This window comes from Phoxinus phoxinus, assembly GCF_949152265.1.
Source record: "Phoxinus phoxinus genome assembly, chromosome: 13".
In the NCBI taxonomy this organism is placed as follows: domain Eukaryota; kingdom Metazoa; phylum Chordata; class Actinopteri; order Cypriniformes; family Leuciscidae; genus Phoxinus; species Phoxinus phoxinus.
In genome coordinates this window covers 10,779,221-10,797,774 of record NC_136888.1, presented here as the reverse complement: position 1 = coordinate 10,797,774, position 18,554 = coordinate 10,779,221, and the positions used below count along the sequence as shown (strand labels likewise).

The 18,554-nt window shown below is 38.6% G+C and overlaps 1 protein-coding gene across 1 annotated transcript; it reads right to left on the bottom strand.

Annotated features, from left to right (window-relative positions):
- Positions 1-367: 367 nt before the first annotated feature.
- Positions 368-17,269, bottom strand: tulp4b (TUB like protein 4b). Its single transcript, XM_079632698.1, has 15 exons — positions 16,963-17,269; positions 14,804-15,073; positions 13,675-13,803; positions 12,223-12,384; positions 11,908-12,088; positions 10,646-10,753; positions 10,064-10,230; positions 9,347-9,571; positions 9,029-9,263; positions 7,419-7,581; positions 7,075-7,216; positions 6,138-6,231; positions 5,887-6,030; positions 2,308-5,777; positions 368-2,119 (listed from the first exon to the last, which is right to left on the bottom strand). The coding sequence occupies exons 1-15, from the start codon at positions 16,981-16,983 to the stop codon at positions 2,003-2,005; spliced, it is 5,628 nt and encodes a 1,875-aa protein (XP_079488824.1). The 5' UTR covers positions 16,984-17,269; the 3' UTR covers positions 368-2,002.
- Between the last annotated feature and the right edge of the window lie 1,285 nt (positions 17,270-18,554).

The window sequence follows — 18,554 nt, the reverse complement described above, 5'->3', positions numbered from 1 at the left end:
AGACGCATACTCTCACTGATGAGTTCACTAATTTCACTTCAGGCTATGTTTGATTAATCTAGCATGTTTGTCACAGTAGAGACCAGGGATGATCTTATTTTATAATTGTGAACTCATAGGTCAAAAAATAGCCATTTGCACTGTTTTCCAAACCTGGCTGTGTTGACTTTGTGTTTATAGTGCTCCCTAAACACTGAACAAAATAAAATACATTGATTTGGTTGGCGGCTAACCAAAGCTGAAGCAGATGTAAATTATATATGCACAATTATATAGCAACATGCATCATAATTATTATTAAAACTGTTAACACAAATATGTAATGAGACTGAGATAATTTCCCAATATAAATAATCCACACAATTTTCATCAAACTAGTTTGATTTTATTTAGTGACTTAAAACCTACTCTGCACACACATTCTAATGCTTTTTCAAGACATCCTTGAATTACATTTTGTAAATGTACATTAGAATAATTTAGCAATAAAGCACAGTTAAAGCCTCACATTCCACATTATTTAAACTGAGCCTGAATCTCCCAGTACAAAGTGGCCAGAAATAACTGCAACTGCAAATCATCAAAGCATACAACATCAAGAATAATCAAGAAGTGCTTAAAACGTCAATCAACACTACCCCACTCTGAACCACTGTTTGGCTAACAACAAAAAATGTGATTAAAACTGATGAAATTACTGGAAAACATCAGAAACTAAGCAACAACAGAAAAAAAATGAGCCGATTTGCTATAGGAAATATTAAATATGATGCAGAATATTAAATATTAATACAGAAAAATAAATATTAAACCAATTAGACTAAATACAATAAAAAGATGTCCCTTCACATAGACCAAACTAAGCAATAGGGTTTGACTATTTAACTTAGGAATGCAAAAACTACATTTCAACTTTCAATTTAATTTATATTCCATTCATTGCATAATATAGAGTGTGTTAAATTTGATTTATATTTTGATATAAGACATTTTTGGCTAAATTAATGCATACTATATAGTCCGTGCTAAAGTGTCATAAACAATATAAGTAATTGTTTTTAAGTATATCTAACTACAGCACTTTTCTGTCATGTCACTTACATGATAATGACAGTATAATATAATATATTTGAAACTAATTAAAAAAATGTTCAAACTTTGATTTCTGTTACTTACTGTTAACATTTAAAAGCAAAGATTTGTTCAAAAAGGACATTACTGAGATTACTGCAAAAACACAGTGTGCAAATAATGCAATATAACTAAGACATTTTGTGAAGAACAAAGTTAAATCGATATTTTTAAACCATAAAAATGCATTCATTATGGCACAACTTGAAAAATATGATTATTACTGGAATATAGTCTCTGTTTTCACTTCATGGAAGTGAGTCATGGGGTGAATATTCAAACCGTTTTTACTTGAGTTACTTACTTGACACTGAGTTTGTGGTAAACAATAGTTAAAATCCATCACTTTACAAGGAGTATACATAGGAAATCAATTTGGCACAAATACATCTCAGGAATAAACAAAAGGAGGTGGGGACATCAGGGATAAAAGGAAGAAAGCATAATCTAACATCCATCTTAGATTTTAGTAATTACCTTTACATTTAAATCACACCATTATATACTAATGAAACACATGGAAAAAGGGAAATAAAATTGAATTAATGAATTAAATAATATTCCATCAATACATAAATAATTAACTTTTTTTTCAGATGTGTACCACCTTTGGATTCAGGTGGAATCTTAAATCAGCTTGTACCTCTGATAACAAAAAGGTACCTTAAAGCACTAAATCTATTGTCAGACCACCTGTGTACGTCTCATGTACGTTCTGCCTGAGAGTGACCAGATCTCTCGGCTACTAACCGGCAGGCACTGCACAGACATCATGGCAGCAGAGAATGTAACATTTTTCACAATCTGCAGTTAACAATAATCTCTTTTTCAGTCCATCTGTTCTCATGGACAAGATTGCTGGAGAGGTTTTCTATTTAAGTCTCTGAGTGACATTGGCCAAGGCCACAGCAAATGCCTGTACCGCTGAGAATGGATACTGAAAATCCAGGATGTATGCATTGCCATCGATTCTGCCAAACTGCATTACCTGTAACAGTGTAAAAGAAAACGTACGGGTTAAATGCAGGGTAGATGTTTGTTACTCAAAAGGTATTATGTATGGAGCTTGTTTTTTAGTGTGTCATTTCTTTACCTCTAGTGTCATGAAACAGAATAGCGAAAATATTGTTTTAAAACTGGTTTCCCATCCATAAATAAATAAATAAAATTGCTTACCTGGCGTCCATCAAGCTCAATCTGAAAGTTTTTGGCTGACTCCTGTGTCACCCGTCCTCCAAAGTCAAGCTGGTAAACCTGGGTGGCTTCATTCCACAATGGCTGCTTGTTGGCCATGACATAAACAAAGCCTTGGCTGCCAAGACTACGATCCTCTCTCTCGTTAGCTTTGCGGCACTTGATTTCCTCAAGTTCATTTGCCATACGCTGATTGCGTTTGCTCTTCCATCCTTTCTTGCTGCTCTGGCTTTGGTTCATCAACTCATCACCACTAATGAAGAGCTCAGGCTCACTCTCTGAGCTGTCCTGGAACTCATTTGAGGTCCTACTTAGTTTCTTGGCCTTGTTCAATGGCTCTTTCTGTCCTTTAGGCTTCTTCTTTTCCCTGCTGCCAAGTCTTGGGCTGGAGATCAGTGAATTGAAGTCAGAGAGAGTGCGACTTTCTTTTTTGGATTTCCCTTCAGAGACTCCGGACATATTGGCCTCTTCTGCCCTACTGTCAAGCCTCTTACGCCCCTTTTTACTGAACCTCTCTGCTCCTTGTGGACTCTCATTGAGAGAGGACTGATCTTGAAAGCTATCCCCAGATTCTGCGACCACCTCTGAGGTGCTCTGATGGTTCAGGTGTTCAACGGGTGGCGGAGGGGGAGGGAGAGGAGGTGGAGGAGGAGGTGGTGGGGGAGGTGGAGGTTGTGGAGGCGGAGAGAGAACGGGCTTCTCCAGGGCTTGATGGGTTTTACTGGGTAGTGTGGCGGAATGGTCTGGCATGGGAGGGCAAGTGCTATATGTGCTCCAAGGATGCAAGCTCATTGGATGCAGCTGAATGTTGTTGCAGGAGCTAGTCCCTGGGTACATGGGTGGCAGAGTGCAACAACCTAGATTGGTCAAATTAGCGGGATAACCTGGGGGTAGGACTAATGTTGGGTCTGGTTGGCTGAAAGTGGTAGATGTAACCATGTCATTGGGGCCACATGGTTGTGCAGGACTCTGCAAAGTCTGTAGTTGAGGTCCACCATGCCCTACCATTGTTGGGAAGGATGAAAGGGATAACTGATAGGCTGAAGGGAGGGTCATAGAATTGGGACTGGGGGAAGGCTTTGTTGAAAGGACAAAAGGTAGCCGGGTCATGTCTAAGTGCTGTGGTTGGCTAAGTATAAATGGTGGTGGCTTATGAGGTGGTCCTGGAGGTCCAGGCAATAAATTTTGCTCTTGAGGTATCCAGAGTTGTTCTGCTGCAGGAGAGTCCCATTGGTAAGGCGGAGGTCGTTTGACTGTTAAATTGACATCCCCTAGTGTTAAATGACGTACTGATTTTTCAAGATGGCAATGCTGACTTAATGTCTCGTCTTCCGTAAAGGCAGAGTTCACATAGACAGTTCTGTCTCTACTGTGGTCAATGGGACTCAGGAGGTTATAGGAGGACTGGGAAGCTAATGGCGATGAACTTTTGGAGTGCATAATTATAGTGCTGTGTTGGGTCCCTTTGCCAGGTGGGAAGTCTTGCCTCACCACAGTTCCTCCAGCAATTCCACTGCTGTTGGTGCCACCACCGGTAACACTTACACTAGTGCTGCTGCTATTACTGCTACACTGAGTGCATGTATACAAAGCCGTGGGTATCCTTGGCTGATAGGAGAGCGTAAGGGAACCGTTCATTTTGGATTTTGTTGGTAGAGTCCTCACTGTGTCCACCATTTGAGAAACCTTCAGGGTCAGTTCCCTTCGATCTCGACGCAAAGTGGCATGAATCAAACTGCTGTCAATCCTCTGTGTAGGACTTCTGATTGTGTTCATCTGGTTGGATGTGTCTGGATATGGTGGTGGGTCTCCGCTTGGTATAGAATATCTAGGCACGGAGAGGCGACTCAGAGTTGCTGAGCTGTACGGCAACTGGACTTTCTTGTTCTCAGACGAAGTTACTTTCAATGTGGCGGAGCTGCCCATTCCTTGAATTCCATAGGAATTTTGATTCCTTAACAGGCGTCTCCTTGGGCGACACACCTCTTCGACATTTCCGCTGCTGTCAAACGTGGTGATTCTTTCATAGCCTAATGGAGTTGGATACTGAAGCCCAATTGGATGAAGAGAGAAATCGTCCTTTGTTAAACATGGATCTGTTGTCAGCGTAGTGCCATTCTCATTGCTAACAAGAAGACCTGGAGGCGCTGTAGTGGGTGTGGCGGCTGCAGCAGAGACCACTGTACCTGGGTAAGGTGGTGGAGGGTTTATCTTGCGCATCTGGATCTCAAGAGTGTCAGTTTCAATGAATGACTGTGGTCGTGAGGGAACCTTCAGAGGAAGCACTTGTTCTGCTCTATCTGGTGGATGGTCTGGATGAGGAATTGGCGGCATCAGCTGTAACTGATGGAGGGACAGAGTAGCATACCCTGAAGGTGGAGGCTGGATGGTCATTTGCATTTTCAGTTGCTGTTGCATTTGCTGATGCTGTCTTTGCATTTGTTGATGCTGCAGCTGTATTTGTTGATGTTGCTGTTGAAGCTGTTGCTGCTGCTGCCTCATCTCCAGAATTTGCTGTCGAATTTGCTGCTGCTGTTGTTGCATCTGTTGTTGCTGCTGCTGCATTTGCTCATGCTGCAGCTGCAACTGGTGCTGCTGCTGTTGGAATTGTTGTTGATGCTGTTGATGAATTTGTTGTTGATGCTGTTGATGAATTTGTTGTTGATGCTGCTGCACTTGCTGCTGAATTTGTTGCTGCTGCTGTTGCAGTTGCTGTTGTTGCATTTGCTGCTGATGCAGTTGCTGCTGATGTTGTTGCAACTGCTGTTGATGCTGCTGTTGTAGTTGTTGATGCTGCTGTTGCAGCTGTTGTTGCAGCTGTTGTTGATGCTGCTGTTGCAGATGTTGCTGATGCTGCTGTTGCAGCTGTTGCTGATGCTGCTGTTGAAGTTGTTGTTGATGCTGCTGTGTTTGCAATTGCTGCTGATTCTGTATGTGTTGCTGCTGCAGCGACTGTTGATGCAGCTGTTGTGACTGATGTTGCAATTTCAGATGATGCTGCTGTGGTTGTAATTGCTGTTGATGCTTTGATGGTTGATGGTCTTGTTGTTGCGGTTGTTGCTGACGTTGTTGGTGGGGTTGTTGTGGCAGATGATTTGGAGGAGGAGGAAGAGTTCCATTCAGGATATTACTCATTTCCAGTCCGCTGAATATCACCTGTCCAGGGTTAGAGTACCTGGTCGGCACAGTGTACTGTGCGGTCACGGTGTCCTGACTGTGCTCTGACACAGTTGTATTAGCTGCTGTTGCTGCTGCAGCTGCAGCTGCCGCTGATGCAGTAGCCGTGGGATTGGTGAGGACATCAAGCTGAATATTCTGATTGGCTAGGAGAGATTGGACAAGGCCTATACTCTGTGTAGGTGACATAGCTTGCGCAGGGCTGTGAATTGGAGCAATGGGAATATTAACTGTGCAAGGAGGATTTTCGGCTGACACTCCAGAAGGTCCCATCACTAGAAATAAGCAAGAACATCTTGCGATAAATTTCTAAATTGTATTTACTTCTTGTCTTAGTCAAGCTATATAGAGACAAAATGTACACAACGTTCCACTGATTCTTACCAGGTAAATCATCTTCATCTTCACTGAACACATTAGGATTGAAGACTGGGAGACTCATGAAGTCCAAGGAAATTTTACGCACCTCAGGCAAATAGATGGTCATCTGACGAGGTTGCAGGTGCAGCAAACTAGTTTTATAAATAACTGTGACATTATGCATCATTAGTCAAAACATATTAAAAAAATACATTAGAATTATTCTTTAAAATAATTATGTGAAAGTGTTGATTTGTATACAAAACCTGACATACCTGCTCCTAAGTTAGCTGGCAAAAAGGAAGCTAGGCCCACAATCTTAAACTTTGTTCCCCAGATGTTAGAGGTGACCTGAGCTAAGTAATTATGCTACAAAGCAAATTGAGTGATAGTTATAGAAAATATTCAAGGTCAAAGTCGGTTTACTGTAATTTCTTTTCAGCAAAGCAGGAGATTAAAGAAAAAAAGCTGTCTACGGAGGTCATGGTGCAGAATATGTTACAAATGCATAGCAGTGTCCAGTAGACAGGACAGAAATACAAACACTTTTCCTATCAATAGCCAGGTTTCCATCCAAAGGTTTTGTTTGTGAAAAAAGGTTTAGCGCATCAAAACGTTTATCAATATAGCTGATGGAAATGCCAGTTATCGATAATTTAATAAAACAATTTAATAAATACAATTTATTAATATGTAATATAATTTTATCTCAAACAAAAATGTATCTCTGAAAAAAATTAGCAGCAATATAATGTTTTTGATAGATTTGATGTTATTGAACTCTGAAACCAGTTTGAATGATCTGAATATGCGCCACGTCAAACCGCGGCTGGCTTGACTGCATGTTCAAGGCTTACGTTAAAGATATAACGGAACATTGTACTGCCAATTGTCTCATTACTCTCTGCATTTTACAAAAAATTGGAATGCGAAATATATGCTATAATTTGCGATTAACACAAAGTTATGTATGGAAATTACTTTTTTTAGGCGTTATTTAGGGATGACGTCATTACGCACACCATTTTAGCGGTATAATGCCAATTGGACGGAAACAGGTTGGAGACAGCAAATTTAGCTTTTTTTTTTTTTTTTACCGCATTTTCACTTTGTCGATAACAAAAAAGTGGATGGAAATTTGGCTAATTCTAGGCAAGTAGAGTAATATAAAAATAATTCCCAAAATGAACTTGCAGATAAGATGTCAAGTACCTCACTAAAGCCATCAACTGAAAATTCCCTTCGAGAAAGACTTGGAGATCGAACTGCAGGCTTCTTTGGTAATCTAGGAGACCTAGACATTTCTTGAGATGTTTGAGCAAGTTTGGGAGACTTTCTTGATTCCATATTAATTCTAGACATAAAAACAAATATGAAAAATAGACAATTAAATTAAATGTTTTCTTTTACTATCAAGTCAAAAGTTGTTGATTTGTTTAGTAAATATTTTACAGAATAGTGCTGTATTGTGTTTTGTAAAGGTTGTGATGGAACAAAAACATTTCTGTTAAGTTTCAGGCACCCTGTAATATTGTGTGAATTTTATATCAACATACCTTATATGTTTAGAGTACCTAGGAAGCTTAGGAGACCTGTTTCCTCTGGAAAGTTTTGGCGACTTTCGTCCAACCCACTCATCGCTCAACTCAATATCGCTTGAATCTGAGCAGTTACAGCTGTCAGTCATATAGGAGATCATGCCATTTACACAGACCTCATCTGAAAGACAAAATTAAATTAAAGATCAGAAATCAGCTATCAAAAAAAAAACCTGTTAGGCTTTTTTTTATTTTACCTTTCCTTCAATATGTATATCTGTTTGTACATGTAAACAATCTGAACAGAGGATGACCAATCACAACAGAATGACCAATCAGAGGAAACTGGGCTTTTTTGGAAAGGTGAGCTTTAAGGAGACAGACATTAAAACAGAGATGCTGTGTCCTAATTCGCCTACTTCTACTATGCCCTAAAATGATGTATGTATAAAGAAAAAGTGCATAATTTTGTGTGTAGCAGAAGAGTAGACAAACTTTGGGACATACTACTTCATCATAACCATGACTTTAATGGATCGCTGTGCCGTTTAGTAATATGTATCCTGTCAGCGTTTAAACTGCCCTGTCAATCATCTTGTCACAGTTAAAATCCTCCAACATTCAATTTAATATTTAATTTCCTATTGTTTCGGAGAGAAATGTAGTAGCATGTTGATCTGCCAGTCGTTGGTCTTTCATCAGGAGAACTCTCCTCGTGTGTTTGCATAATAATGCATTTAAAAGTTATTCAATTACCAAATGTATCTTTATAAAGGTTCACAATACTGTTGCAGATGTAATTAAATTGAATAAATATCTTTTCATCAGGTTAGATACGGATTAATCACTCAAACCCTTTATCTAAACCTCTCTACTTAAAGTCCGCGTGAACCGGAAGTTGCAGATGACTTTTCTCAAGTGTTGTGACGCATTTCCGAGTGAAACGGATTATTGAAAAGAGGGCAGGGTTTTACTTTAGCGCTCCTCCTCTCCATCTCTCGCCCATAGCAGAGTAACGGTTTGAGGGGAGTGGTTAAGCGTTTAAGCAACCCAAGCCGTCAAGCCTACGTCATCAGAAAAGTAACCATTCCAGACCGGAAGTAACTTTTCAGACTTTGCTTAAAGATAACCACGGCAAACTATTTTTTTCTGTGTACTAACTTGCACGGATTAATTGTTCACCACAAGACTAGTAATATCCGCTAACAAAGTAAATAGGGTCAATTTTGATTTCATGCCGACTTTAAACACACACCCGCCATGTTTGTAGTTTTTAACACTTTTTATTCGTGTTTGTAGTTCTAATTAAATCCTAGTCCAATGGTTTGTGGGCAATATTAGCAGTTAGAGCGAGATCTGCACTTAGACCATCCGTATCTTTGGAATACTCATTTCAACATACTACGATTTGGGACACACTAATTCTAATTCCGAATACTATTAAGGACGGATAGTATGCAAATTGGAATGCAGTAAGAGTTTCAGGCAGAGGGTGAAAAGAGATTTTTTTTTTTACTCTAAATCATGAAAATGTATTCTAGCAGACCCCAAAAATAAAATTATAAACTTGTAAATAAGCACAATATGAGCACTTTAAAGAGTCACGATCAGCAATAGTGCTAACATACCTGCTTTACCATCCATTTTTGGATCCATAATGATAAACTCTGGTCGCAGTTTGCTAATGCGACGGCCCTTGAGAATAGGCACCAGACCTCCCAGGTGTTCCAGATAGAGGGTGTAACAGGGGCCTCCTGCCTCTGGGTTCTCCTCTGAACGCTTCATAGTGCAGTGCAGCCGTTCATTGCCTGCTGTGGGATAGCTCACAAAATCTCTAATGTTGTTCGGATCAGGGATTGGGGGCTTGTGATATGAAAAAGATTGTGCATTAATGCATATATTAGCATACATCAAAACTGTGAATACTTCACTTGCTGCTTCGGTACCTTGATCGTTGGAATGAATGCAGTGGTAACGTAGGAACAGAGGAGCGAAGGCATGTTGAGTTTTCCCACATCTCTCTCTTCTTTAAGAGCGCTGGCAATGCCTTGCTGACACAGAAGCTGCAGGCTGGCCACGCGGTGCTCCACACGCACTACATACAGGGCTGGCCCGCAGGCCAGAAACAGCCGCGAGTCTCTGTGACCCCAGCAAATAGTGGTGATGGGCCTCTAAAACCAAAAGATATTTAGATTATATACAGTTTATGTATAATTTATGCAAACATCAATATGTGATTAAAAGTACATTTGATATTGTGTTGTATATACTTGAAGCAAAAGCAGCCGATAACCAGTTTTCTATACTATTGCCATACTGTTAATGCATACAAATTTACACATAAAAAAAGGTTTATACAAATAGTAAATATGCATGTTTAAATAAAATATTTAATTTTAAAAATATAATTATTATATATAATTATGATATTATTCCTGTGAAAGTAGAAAATTCAGCTTTGCCATCATGGGAATAAATTACATTTTAAATATTAAAATAGAAATATTTCACAATATTACTGTTTTTACTGTATATTTGATCAAATTAATACAGCATTGGTGAGCATACCAATACTCTTTAAAAAACAGTTAAAAAAAATATTGTGTGTATTATATGTTCAGATTGATAAATGATGATTGGTCTGATGACTGGTCACAGCTCACTTGGGCTGGAGTCTCTAAAGTGTATATATGTTCCCCTTGGACATTGTAAAACTTGACAAGGGCGTTCCTCATTAAGGAGGCACAGGCTGAGTCAGCGGGTAGACCGTGTCTCTCCATCCCGGCCACTGCCAGCAGGTCTCCCTGAGAGCACCACTGTACCTCCACATCTGGAAAACAAAAGTCTGTCCAGTCAGATAACAGCATGTTATGTAGCTCTGTCATAATGAATCAACATTTATGATGTGTCATTAAATGGTTGAAAGGACCATTTTGGGTTATTTTTACTAAATTACACGTAAGGAGTAACCAGAAGCTCCTCAACCAAGAAAAGTAGCCGTACTTTAAAATGACGATTTATGCATTTTTATTATTGCAAGCATTTAATATATGTCCAGCCTGCTGCTAAACCTCCATTATAGGTGAATTTACTGTAAATGTTAATAGACAATATTGTCTCTAGGTAAAAAAACAGCATGCCATAGATGTTAAAAATAACTTCAATATTCTGTTAATAATAATCCAGTGGCAGTGATAAAACACGTACTTAGCAATTCATTTATTTCAAAAACAGCCGGGTTTTACCTTTCAGTCCTGAGCGTATGATGTTAGGTGAAAGGTCATCATAGTTGTTCATCAGACTAATGTCTCCCGATATGAAGCTGACCGTGAGCAGTGGTTTGAGATTTTGCACTTGAAAGGAAACATAGTTTTACAGTTAATAACATTGAAGAAAAAGTCAAATATACAGTACTGCCTTGCAATCACCCTTAAAAATGTATAAAATGTTCTATACCTTTAAAAGGTTTGAAGTAGTTTTTTTATTTTTTATTTGTGGCCATTTAGAAAACAGTCTATGTACTGGAAATGTACTGCTTGGAAAAACTCAGGAAGGCCTCACTTTCTTTCATTAATGGATGATGTATGCAATACACATGTCTTCAAAACCTATATCTTAATCTCAAAGAGTTTGTAATCTCCAAGAAAATCAAGAACCCTGTACAGTGAAAAATATTTTTTGATACCATTGAATAAGCTTTACCATTTTAGAACCACCTTTCTTTAAAAGGTTAGTTCACCCAAAATCACCCAATTCTGTTATTAATTACTCCTCCTCATGTTGTTCCAAACCGTAAGACCTTCGTTCATCTTCAGAACACAAATTAAGATATTTTTTATGAAATCTTGTCTTTCATCTCTTTATGACAAGAGATTTCTGATCCCTCGGCAACATCATTGCAACTTTCAAGGCCAAGAAAGGTAGTAAAGACATCGTTAAAATAGTCCATGTGACTCAGTGGTTCAAATGTAATGTTATGAAGCAACAATAATACGTTTTGTGCGCAACTAAACACGTAGACTAAACAGACTAAACATTATTGGCTAGCTCCTGCGTCATCATCACATGCATGCGTCGTGGTGCTCACGTGACCAGCGTCGGCCAATAGTGAGGCGGCATTCTGGCGTAGAACCAGGAAGCGCGCACCGTTTACACTACGCGAATAGCATAGGAGATCTGACACAGAAGAGAAGAAATTGTTGAATAAAGTCGTTATTTTTGCGCACAAAAATAGTTCTCACCGCTTCATAACATCACATTTGAACCACTGTAGTCACATGGATCATTTTAACGATGTCTTACTTTATTACCTTTCTGGGCCTTGAAAATTGCAATGACGTTGCAGTCTATAGAGGAATCAGGAAGCTCTCAGATTTCATCAAAAATATCTTAATATGTGTTGCGAAGATGAACAAAGGTCTTAGGGGTTTGGAAAGACATGAGGGTGAGTAAATAATGACAGAATATTCATTTTTGGGCGAACTATTCTTTTAAGAGTATAATGTACCTTGAGCTGGAGTAGAGTCATCAGAGTCTGTATCACTCTCAGTGCTGTCCTCCACCAGGAAGTTCGGGCAGTTCCAGGACATGCTGACTATGCCATCTGACTCATGCAGCAGAACATGGGCAAGCATACGGCCGTGGCAGTCCATCACTATGACTTGCCCGTCTGCTGTTCCAAAAAGCACCTAGGGAGAATAAACGAATGCAAACACCAAATTAGGGAAATCGGGCATCAGTCCAGGGGAATCGGTCCAAGTCATGTGTTGACAACAAATGCCTTTCAGACCTTCAATTCGATGATGCCAAACCAAAAAGTTACCTGCTGGTCATCAGGGGTCCAGATTCCACAGGTGATCTGGCTCTCCAAATTGATCTCAGATGACCAGTGTCTCTGACCACTGACTGATCCCACCAGGACAAAACCATCCCTGTAGGCGATTAAGGCCTGTGTACCATCATGTGACCAGGTGAAGTCACTCACCTAGACAACAAACCACTAGTTCAGTAAGCAGTTCATGTTACAATAATAGATGTTTTTTTCCGATTGCAAAATAAGTAGCATTTTTAATTAGCAAGAGTTTCATTAAAAGACACAAAATTGTATCCCTTTTGAAACATAATGGGCCCTATCATACACCCGGTGCAAAGTTTTTTTGCTAGTTTCAGCCCAACACAGTTATCTTTTTCACGTCCTGCGCCACGTTGTTTAAATAGCAAATGCATTTGTGCGCCCATGGTCCGAAAACGAGGTGTGTTCAGACGCATTGTTGGTGCCTTGCTATTTTGAGGCAACTGAAATAGACTACGGAGACCTGGTCTAAAGTCATGGTGCTCACGTGACCAGCGTCGGCCAATAGTGAGGCGGCATTCTGGTGTAGAACCAGGAAGCGCGCACTGTTTACACTACTCGAATAGCGTAGGAGATCTGACACAGAGAAGAAATTGTTGAATAAAGTCGTTATTTTTGTGCGCAAAAATGTTCGCAATATTTTTTTGTTATTTAAAGTAATGTTGTAGTATTGTAGTATTTTTTTGTTATTTAAAGTAATGTTGTAGCTGACAATTTAAAGTCATTTGTTAGTAATGTGCGCGCGTACACTTTGTCCCGTATATGGTCTGCATGCGTGCTTTAACTTCGCGCAGAAGCAGATCCGTTTCCTCACTAGAGAAGCGTTCAGTTTTTCCGCTAGCAAATTCCGCCATATAAATAGCGAATCCGCCATGGTGCGAGCGCAACTGGCTTTTAAAGGGAATGGGAGATGAGACTCTGATTGGTGTATTGCACGTTACGCCTAAAACACACCCATTACCCATCAAGAGAATAGGGACAACCCTTTTTGACAATTTTTCCGGTCGCTAAACCAGCAAAAGTGGTTTCGGACATGCCCTAAGTGCACTTGCACCATGTGCTTTAGACCATGTGCTTAGATCGTTAAAATAGCGCCCAACATATAGTTATGCATTTACTAAATAACTCTATATTTTTGTAGATTGTTCTGTTTTTCTAACAATGAGTAATTATGGACATCTGCACTCCAATGATGAATGACATAAAAAAATAGGTAAAAATAGAAAAAAGGAAAATAATAGCAATTAATTGAATTATTATATACCATACTTTATTTACATCGTCTTAGTTGGCCTTTTTGTGTTGGTATAATCATGCATTTTTTTATCAAAACATATTAGTAAGTTAATCAATCTTGACGTATCATAACAAATACATTTGCACTCTGCACACAGATGTAAAATAAGCAGTAAATATACATACCTGAGCACCTCTGTCATTCACCAGCTCTACGGACCATCTCCCTTCATACTGGATCCACACAAATATCCCTCCCTCCATGTCACACGTTGCAAGCTTCTGAAACGGTTCATTCCACCTAACAAGGACAACCTGTACAAGAACAGCACCATGGGAGTGAAATTCTAGGAGAAAGAGTACATTATACTCGTGCATAGAATGGTAAATTCAAAACTAGCCTTTTTTTGATTTATGAAAATAATTCTTTCTGAATAAACGTGCATGGTAGGTAACGAGATAATTAGATAAATTAAGTAGTATTCGGATGGTCAAGTGAGCTCAGTTTACAAAACATATTTTTCTAGTCAACTGGTTTTACTGGATCTAATATGAGTGCACATCATTTTAAACAGATTTATTCAAACATACACTGTAAATTATCGTAATTTTGAAGGTAAAAGACCAAAAATGCTACCTGTTAATTGGTTAACGGTAGGTTACCTTACTCTATGCGGTGAAAAGCTACAATACATCTAATGGGTCTTTTCAGTAAAATGCTGTAAAGTGAAAAAGAACAAGTCGTCTTGTAATTTACAGTAAAAAAATAAACATAAATTGACATTCCCAGAATTATCTGTGACAGCACATTGATGTTTGTTCTTGTTATATGGTTTCTTTTTTTTTTTTACATCGTATGTTGTTAAATTAATATTTATTGCATTCTTTTTGTGTTACCATGATAGTGTTTTGTGTTTGTGTGCACTTTCTATACATTAGTATTTACCTCAGCTTGTGGAAAAGCTACTTGTGATGAACTTTGACTCATCATGTGGCTTTTAAGGTGGTTGTTAAGGGTAAAAACAGATTTTTAGTAATTTGATATATTAACATTATTTCAGTTAATGAAATATAGATTTAAGGTAAAAAAAAAAAAAAAAATCAGTTAAAATTTAAAATAATGTAAAGTTCCGGCAACCATAGTTGCCGCTTTTTTTCCAGTAAATTTCCAGTATTTTTTCTTTTCTTTATTTGCTTAGGTTTAAAGTGTAAAACATTAATTATTACACCTTTAAATCTCGTAATTCAAACATTTAAACCAAAAAAAGAGCAGTTTTTGGCAAAACAAAAATCTTTAGGAGAGGGGAACTCCCACCTCACTGTTATGACCCCGTAAATTGAAGTTGATTCTTTGTGGGGTATTTCTGTCCCTTCTACAGTGACTAGACGTGAACGTGACGCCCACAACACCCCTGGCGTTTCCAGTGGCCAGCCAGCCCTCCTCATAGTAGCGTCTCCTGCACACCGGCTTCTCCTTCTCACTCTTGGGAACTCGCCCTTTCCATGAGAGGCAGAGGATGTTGGAGTCACTGCAGAGGACCGGACCATGTTCCACCGCAGCCAACATCCCTACAGACTGACCAGGCTACAGATGTAGAGAGAGAGGCAGTTAATATTCACATTATTTAAAACACTTGTATAATCTGCAATATCATTTTTAATTGTCACTAATACTAAACTACATTAAAAAAATGTGCATATTCATTCTGTATAGATGTGTTGGCAAGATTATTGGCAAGCGCTATATAAATGTAATGAATTATTATTATTATTTAATTTTCGGCACATCAGTACTTTGACCCCAAAATAGTTTTAAGCCAGTTATTTACAACTTTTGCTATAATGTGTCAGTAGAAAATCAGTTTACATTTCCAAATGTTCCTTTTGCCATTAATTGTAATAATCCAGTGGGATTTTTGTATGCACGAGAAGTCTGATAACAGTGATCTCATAATCACGGAGTCTGTCTGTGAATACATGAAGAAACAGAAAAAACTGAGATAGATTAAATCCAGAAGAACTGTGTCAACGTCACCAGGACGCCTCGTAGAAACCGTCCTGCAAAACTACTTGAAAAACTATGTGCAATTGTACATGGACGAAAGCTGTTTTAAACGCAAAGGGTGGTCACACCAAATATTGATTTAGTTAACAGAAGTCTATTTATGATGTTATTTTTGAAAGCATCCTCACTTTAGGGTATTTTTACACAAGTGTCTAAAACCTTTCACAGTGCTGTAGCTTTGAAGGCAGGTTTCTTCAAGCGTCTTGTCGCAGTTCTTCTGGATTTAGTCTGTCTTAGTTTTTTCATGTAATCACAGACGATGATGGTGAGATCAGATCATACGGGCTGCTGTCAGACTCATTTTGCATACAAAAATCTCACTGGATTATTACAATGAATTAATGTTCGGAAAAGTAAACTGATTTTTCATGACAAACAGCAAAAAGAGGAGGGGGGGGGGAGGGGTTGACTAAGACTTTTGCAGAGTTATATATTTTTTTATATTTCTGTCAGGACCACTATCGTCAAATACGATTGACAATTAGCATACAGTTAGGATTGGCGCTATGGTTCCGTTCTGGGCAAGAACTCCCTGCGTATCCATGCAGCCTAGCATGGATAAGAGCAGGGAGAGCAGCAATAACCCCCCTTGGGGTGAACAGAACAGAACCAACATGAATGTATTGCAGCAGATATCATTAATTCAAGATTTTAAAGTACAACATAATTCGAGAAATTATTCTGATTCGAGGGGAATCAGAATGCCAAATCCTGACTGACGAGAGGTGGAGCTGGGGATGGAGGAGGGTAATGAGCTCCTGAGAAACGCGATAGCTGCTGATAATACTGAAGGAGCTTATATATATGTATACAGTGATAGGCGTCGCATTCCTATAGGTAGATGTGGATCAGCTGAGAGTCAGCTGATGCAAGCTTGGCTAACGTGACCTGCCAGAACTGACGCTACGCTTGATATTTCGCACTTATATAGGTTCAAATAGGGGGGATGCTGTAACTGGTCCACATTGTAAATAGGTCTTTAGGTTTTTGCAGTTCACTCAACATGCAAAGAAAAATGTAAGACATTAATAGGTCGATTCAAAAATTATCAGCCATTTTGAAAATTATATTAACTTTTTTTAAATTCACATAGTGGCACAGAAATCACACACTTTACCTTTAAATAACCCTGCGGTGGGACATACACATGTTTAAAGCCAAAGGTACAAACATTCCTTGTAATGTCTTAATACAATAAATAAATAAAACTGCCTAAACATGGATAATAACTATAAAAGAATGAGAACATTTTTGTTTATAATAGTTTGGTGGAATGTAACAACTGACTGTATTTGACATTATGTGTCTAAAATAAACTACAACTGTATTAAAGAACATTATATTTTTCAATGCAGTAGAAAATATTATCATGGAATGCATGAAAATCGTATTTTTCTGGAGGTACTCACCTCTTCATAGTCCCTGGACATTATTAGTCCGAATTCCGTCTTTGAAGGAGTGCTCCATTTTGCTTGCTTATTCAAAAAAATGTGCAGTACAACCTGAGAATGCTTAACTGCAGATGTGTCTTAAGAAAGAGTGTGACTGAAATCAGGCCATTATAGTCTGTGACTAATGCACATCATGAGGAATCCAATTCATTCTATTTCTGTTCAATAAAAGGATGTAAATTTGATCTAAATCAAGTCAAGGCCTATTGCGGTTTATCTTCATTATACATAAAACCAGTTTTCAGCCTTTGGTATTCCAGGATTTCTATGCAAAGAGAAAACACACACACACACACACACACACACACACACACACACACGTATTGAGAAAGAATAAAGCATATGACACTAACACTGAAACAGATTATATCATTTGCAGATTGAAGAGCAAGAACAAGCCACCTATGAGACAAGCGCTGCATGCAGAATCATTTAAAGGCATTTCATTTCTCTGTCTGCACCCACACTTGAGTTGACATTGGTCCCTCATTACGTCACGGGATGTTTAAAGCCCCTGCAATTCAGGTTTATACTAAGAATAACGCTACAGAAATTATGCATCGAAGCATCAGTACAAAAAAGGCGAGCAAACGCGCAAAAAACATACAGAAAAATCATGCACAACTAAGGATGAGGCAGCTCGCAGGCGTCATGGCAACAGGGATGTGATGATGGCTGAATTTTAATGACACCCAGCCTAAGACTTCATAACTGCATTTATTCTCATTTCAAAAATATTAATTTATAGAATGCGTTTCTCCCAGGCGGATAAAGATATATAAAATTTCGTTCAAAACACATCTCAATGTTAATTGCTATAGAATCAATATAAAAATAACCATTAAGGGCTTCAAGATCATAACTGGCTCAGTTTCACACATCTGATTAAAACAATAATTGTGGCAGGTAATTAAGCTGGATGCAGTTTAAAATAAATCCATCAACTATGGTTGCCACCTACACTCGTGATATAATTACACAACGATCAAGGATACTACATTGACTATTATTGTGACATTCCAAATAAATCAAATGAGAACAATGTGAACCAAAAAGAAAACAATTCATTCGAGTACTAAAATAAGAATTCTGCATTCATTTCTACCAGCAAACTCACCTCTACCAACTCGCTCTCAATGCGTCTAAATGCTTGCCAGATGCTCATGCTGGATTTTACCCCAAAGCACATTAAAGTCATGCAGGGAGACGCAGTGCTTTGGCGCAAAAGAACCCTTGGACGAGGGATTTTTCGGCGTGCGAAGGCAACCCGCGCTCTGACGGAATGGTGCTTTGATCACATGACTGTCAACCCCATCCAGATAGTAGGCTACAACAAATGCGGTGCACGAGCAAACCAGACTGATATAAATCACCAATCTTCATTCTTATTTTGTCATACGTATTAAGATTCAGGAGTTTGCGAATAATATTAAGCTTCACTGGGAAAATAAAGTAGGAATTTCAAAGACGGTTCAATTAAAGCACACTACTAGAAAAACGATTCAAAACGCTGTCTTTCCTTTCAGAGCCAAAAAGTGAGTAGGCTATGC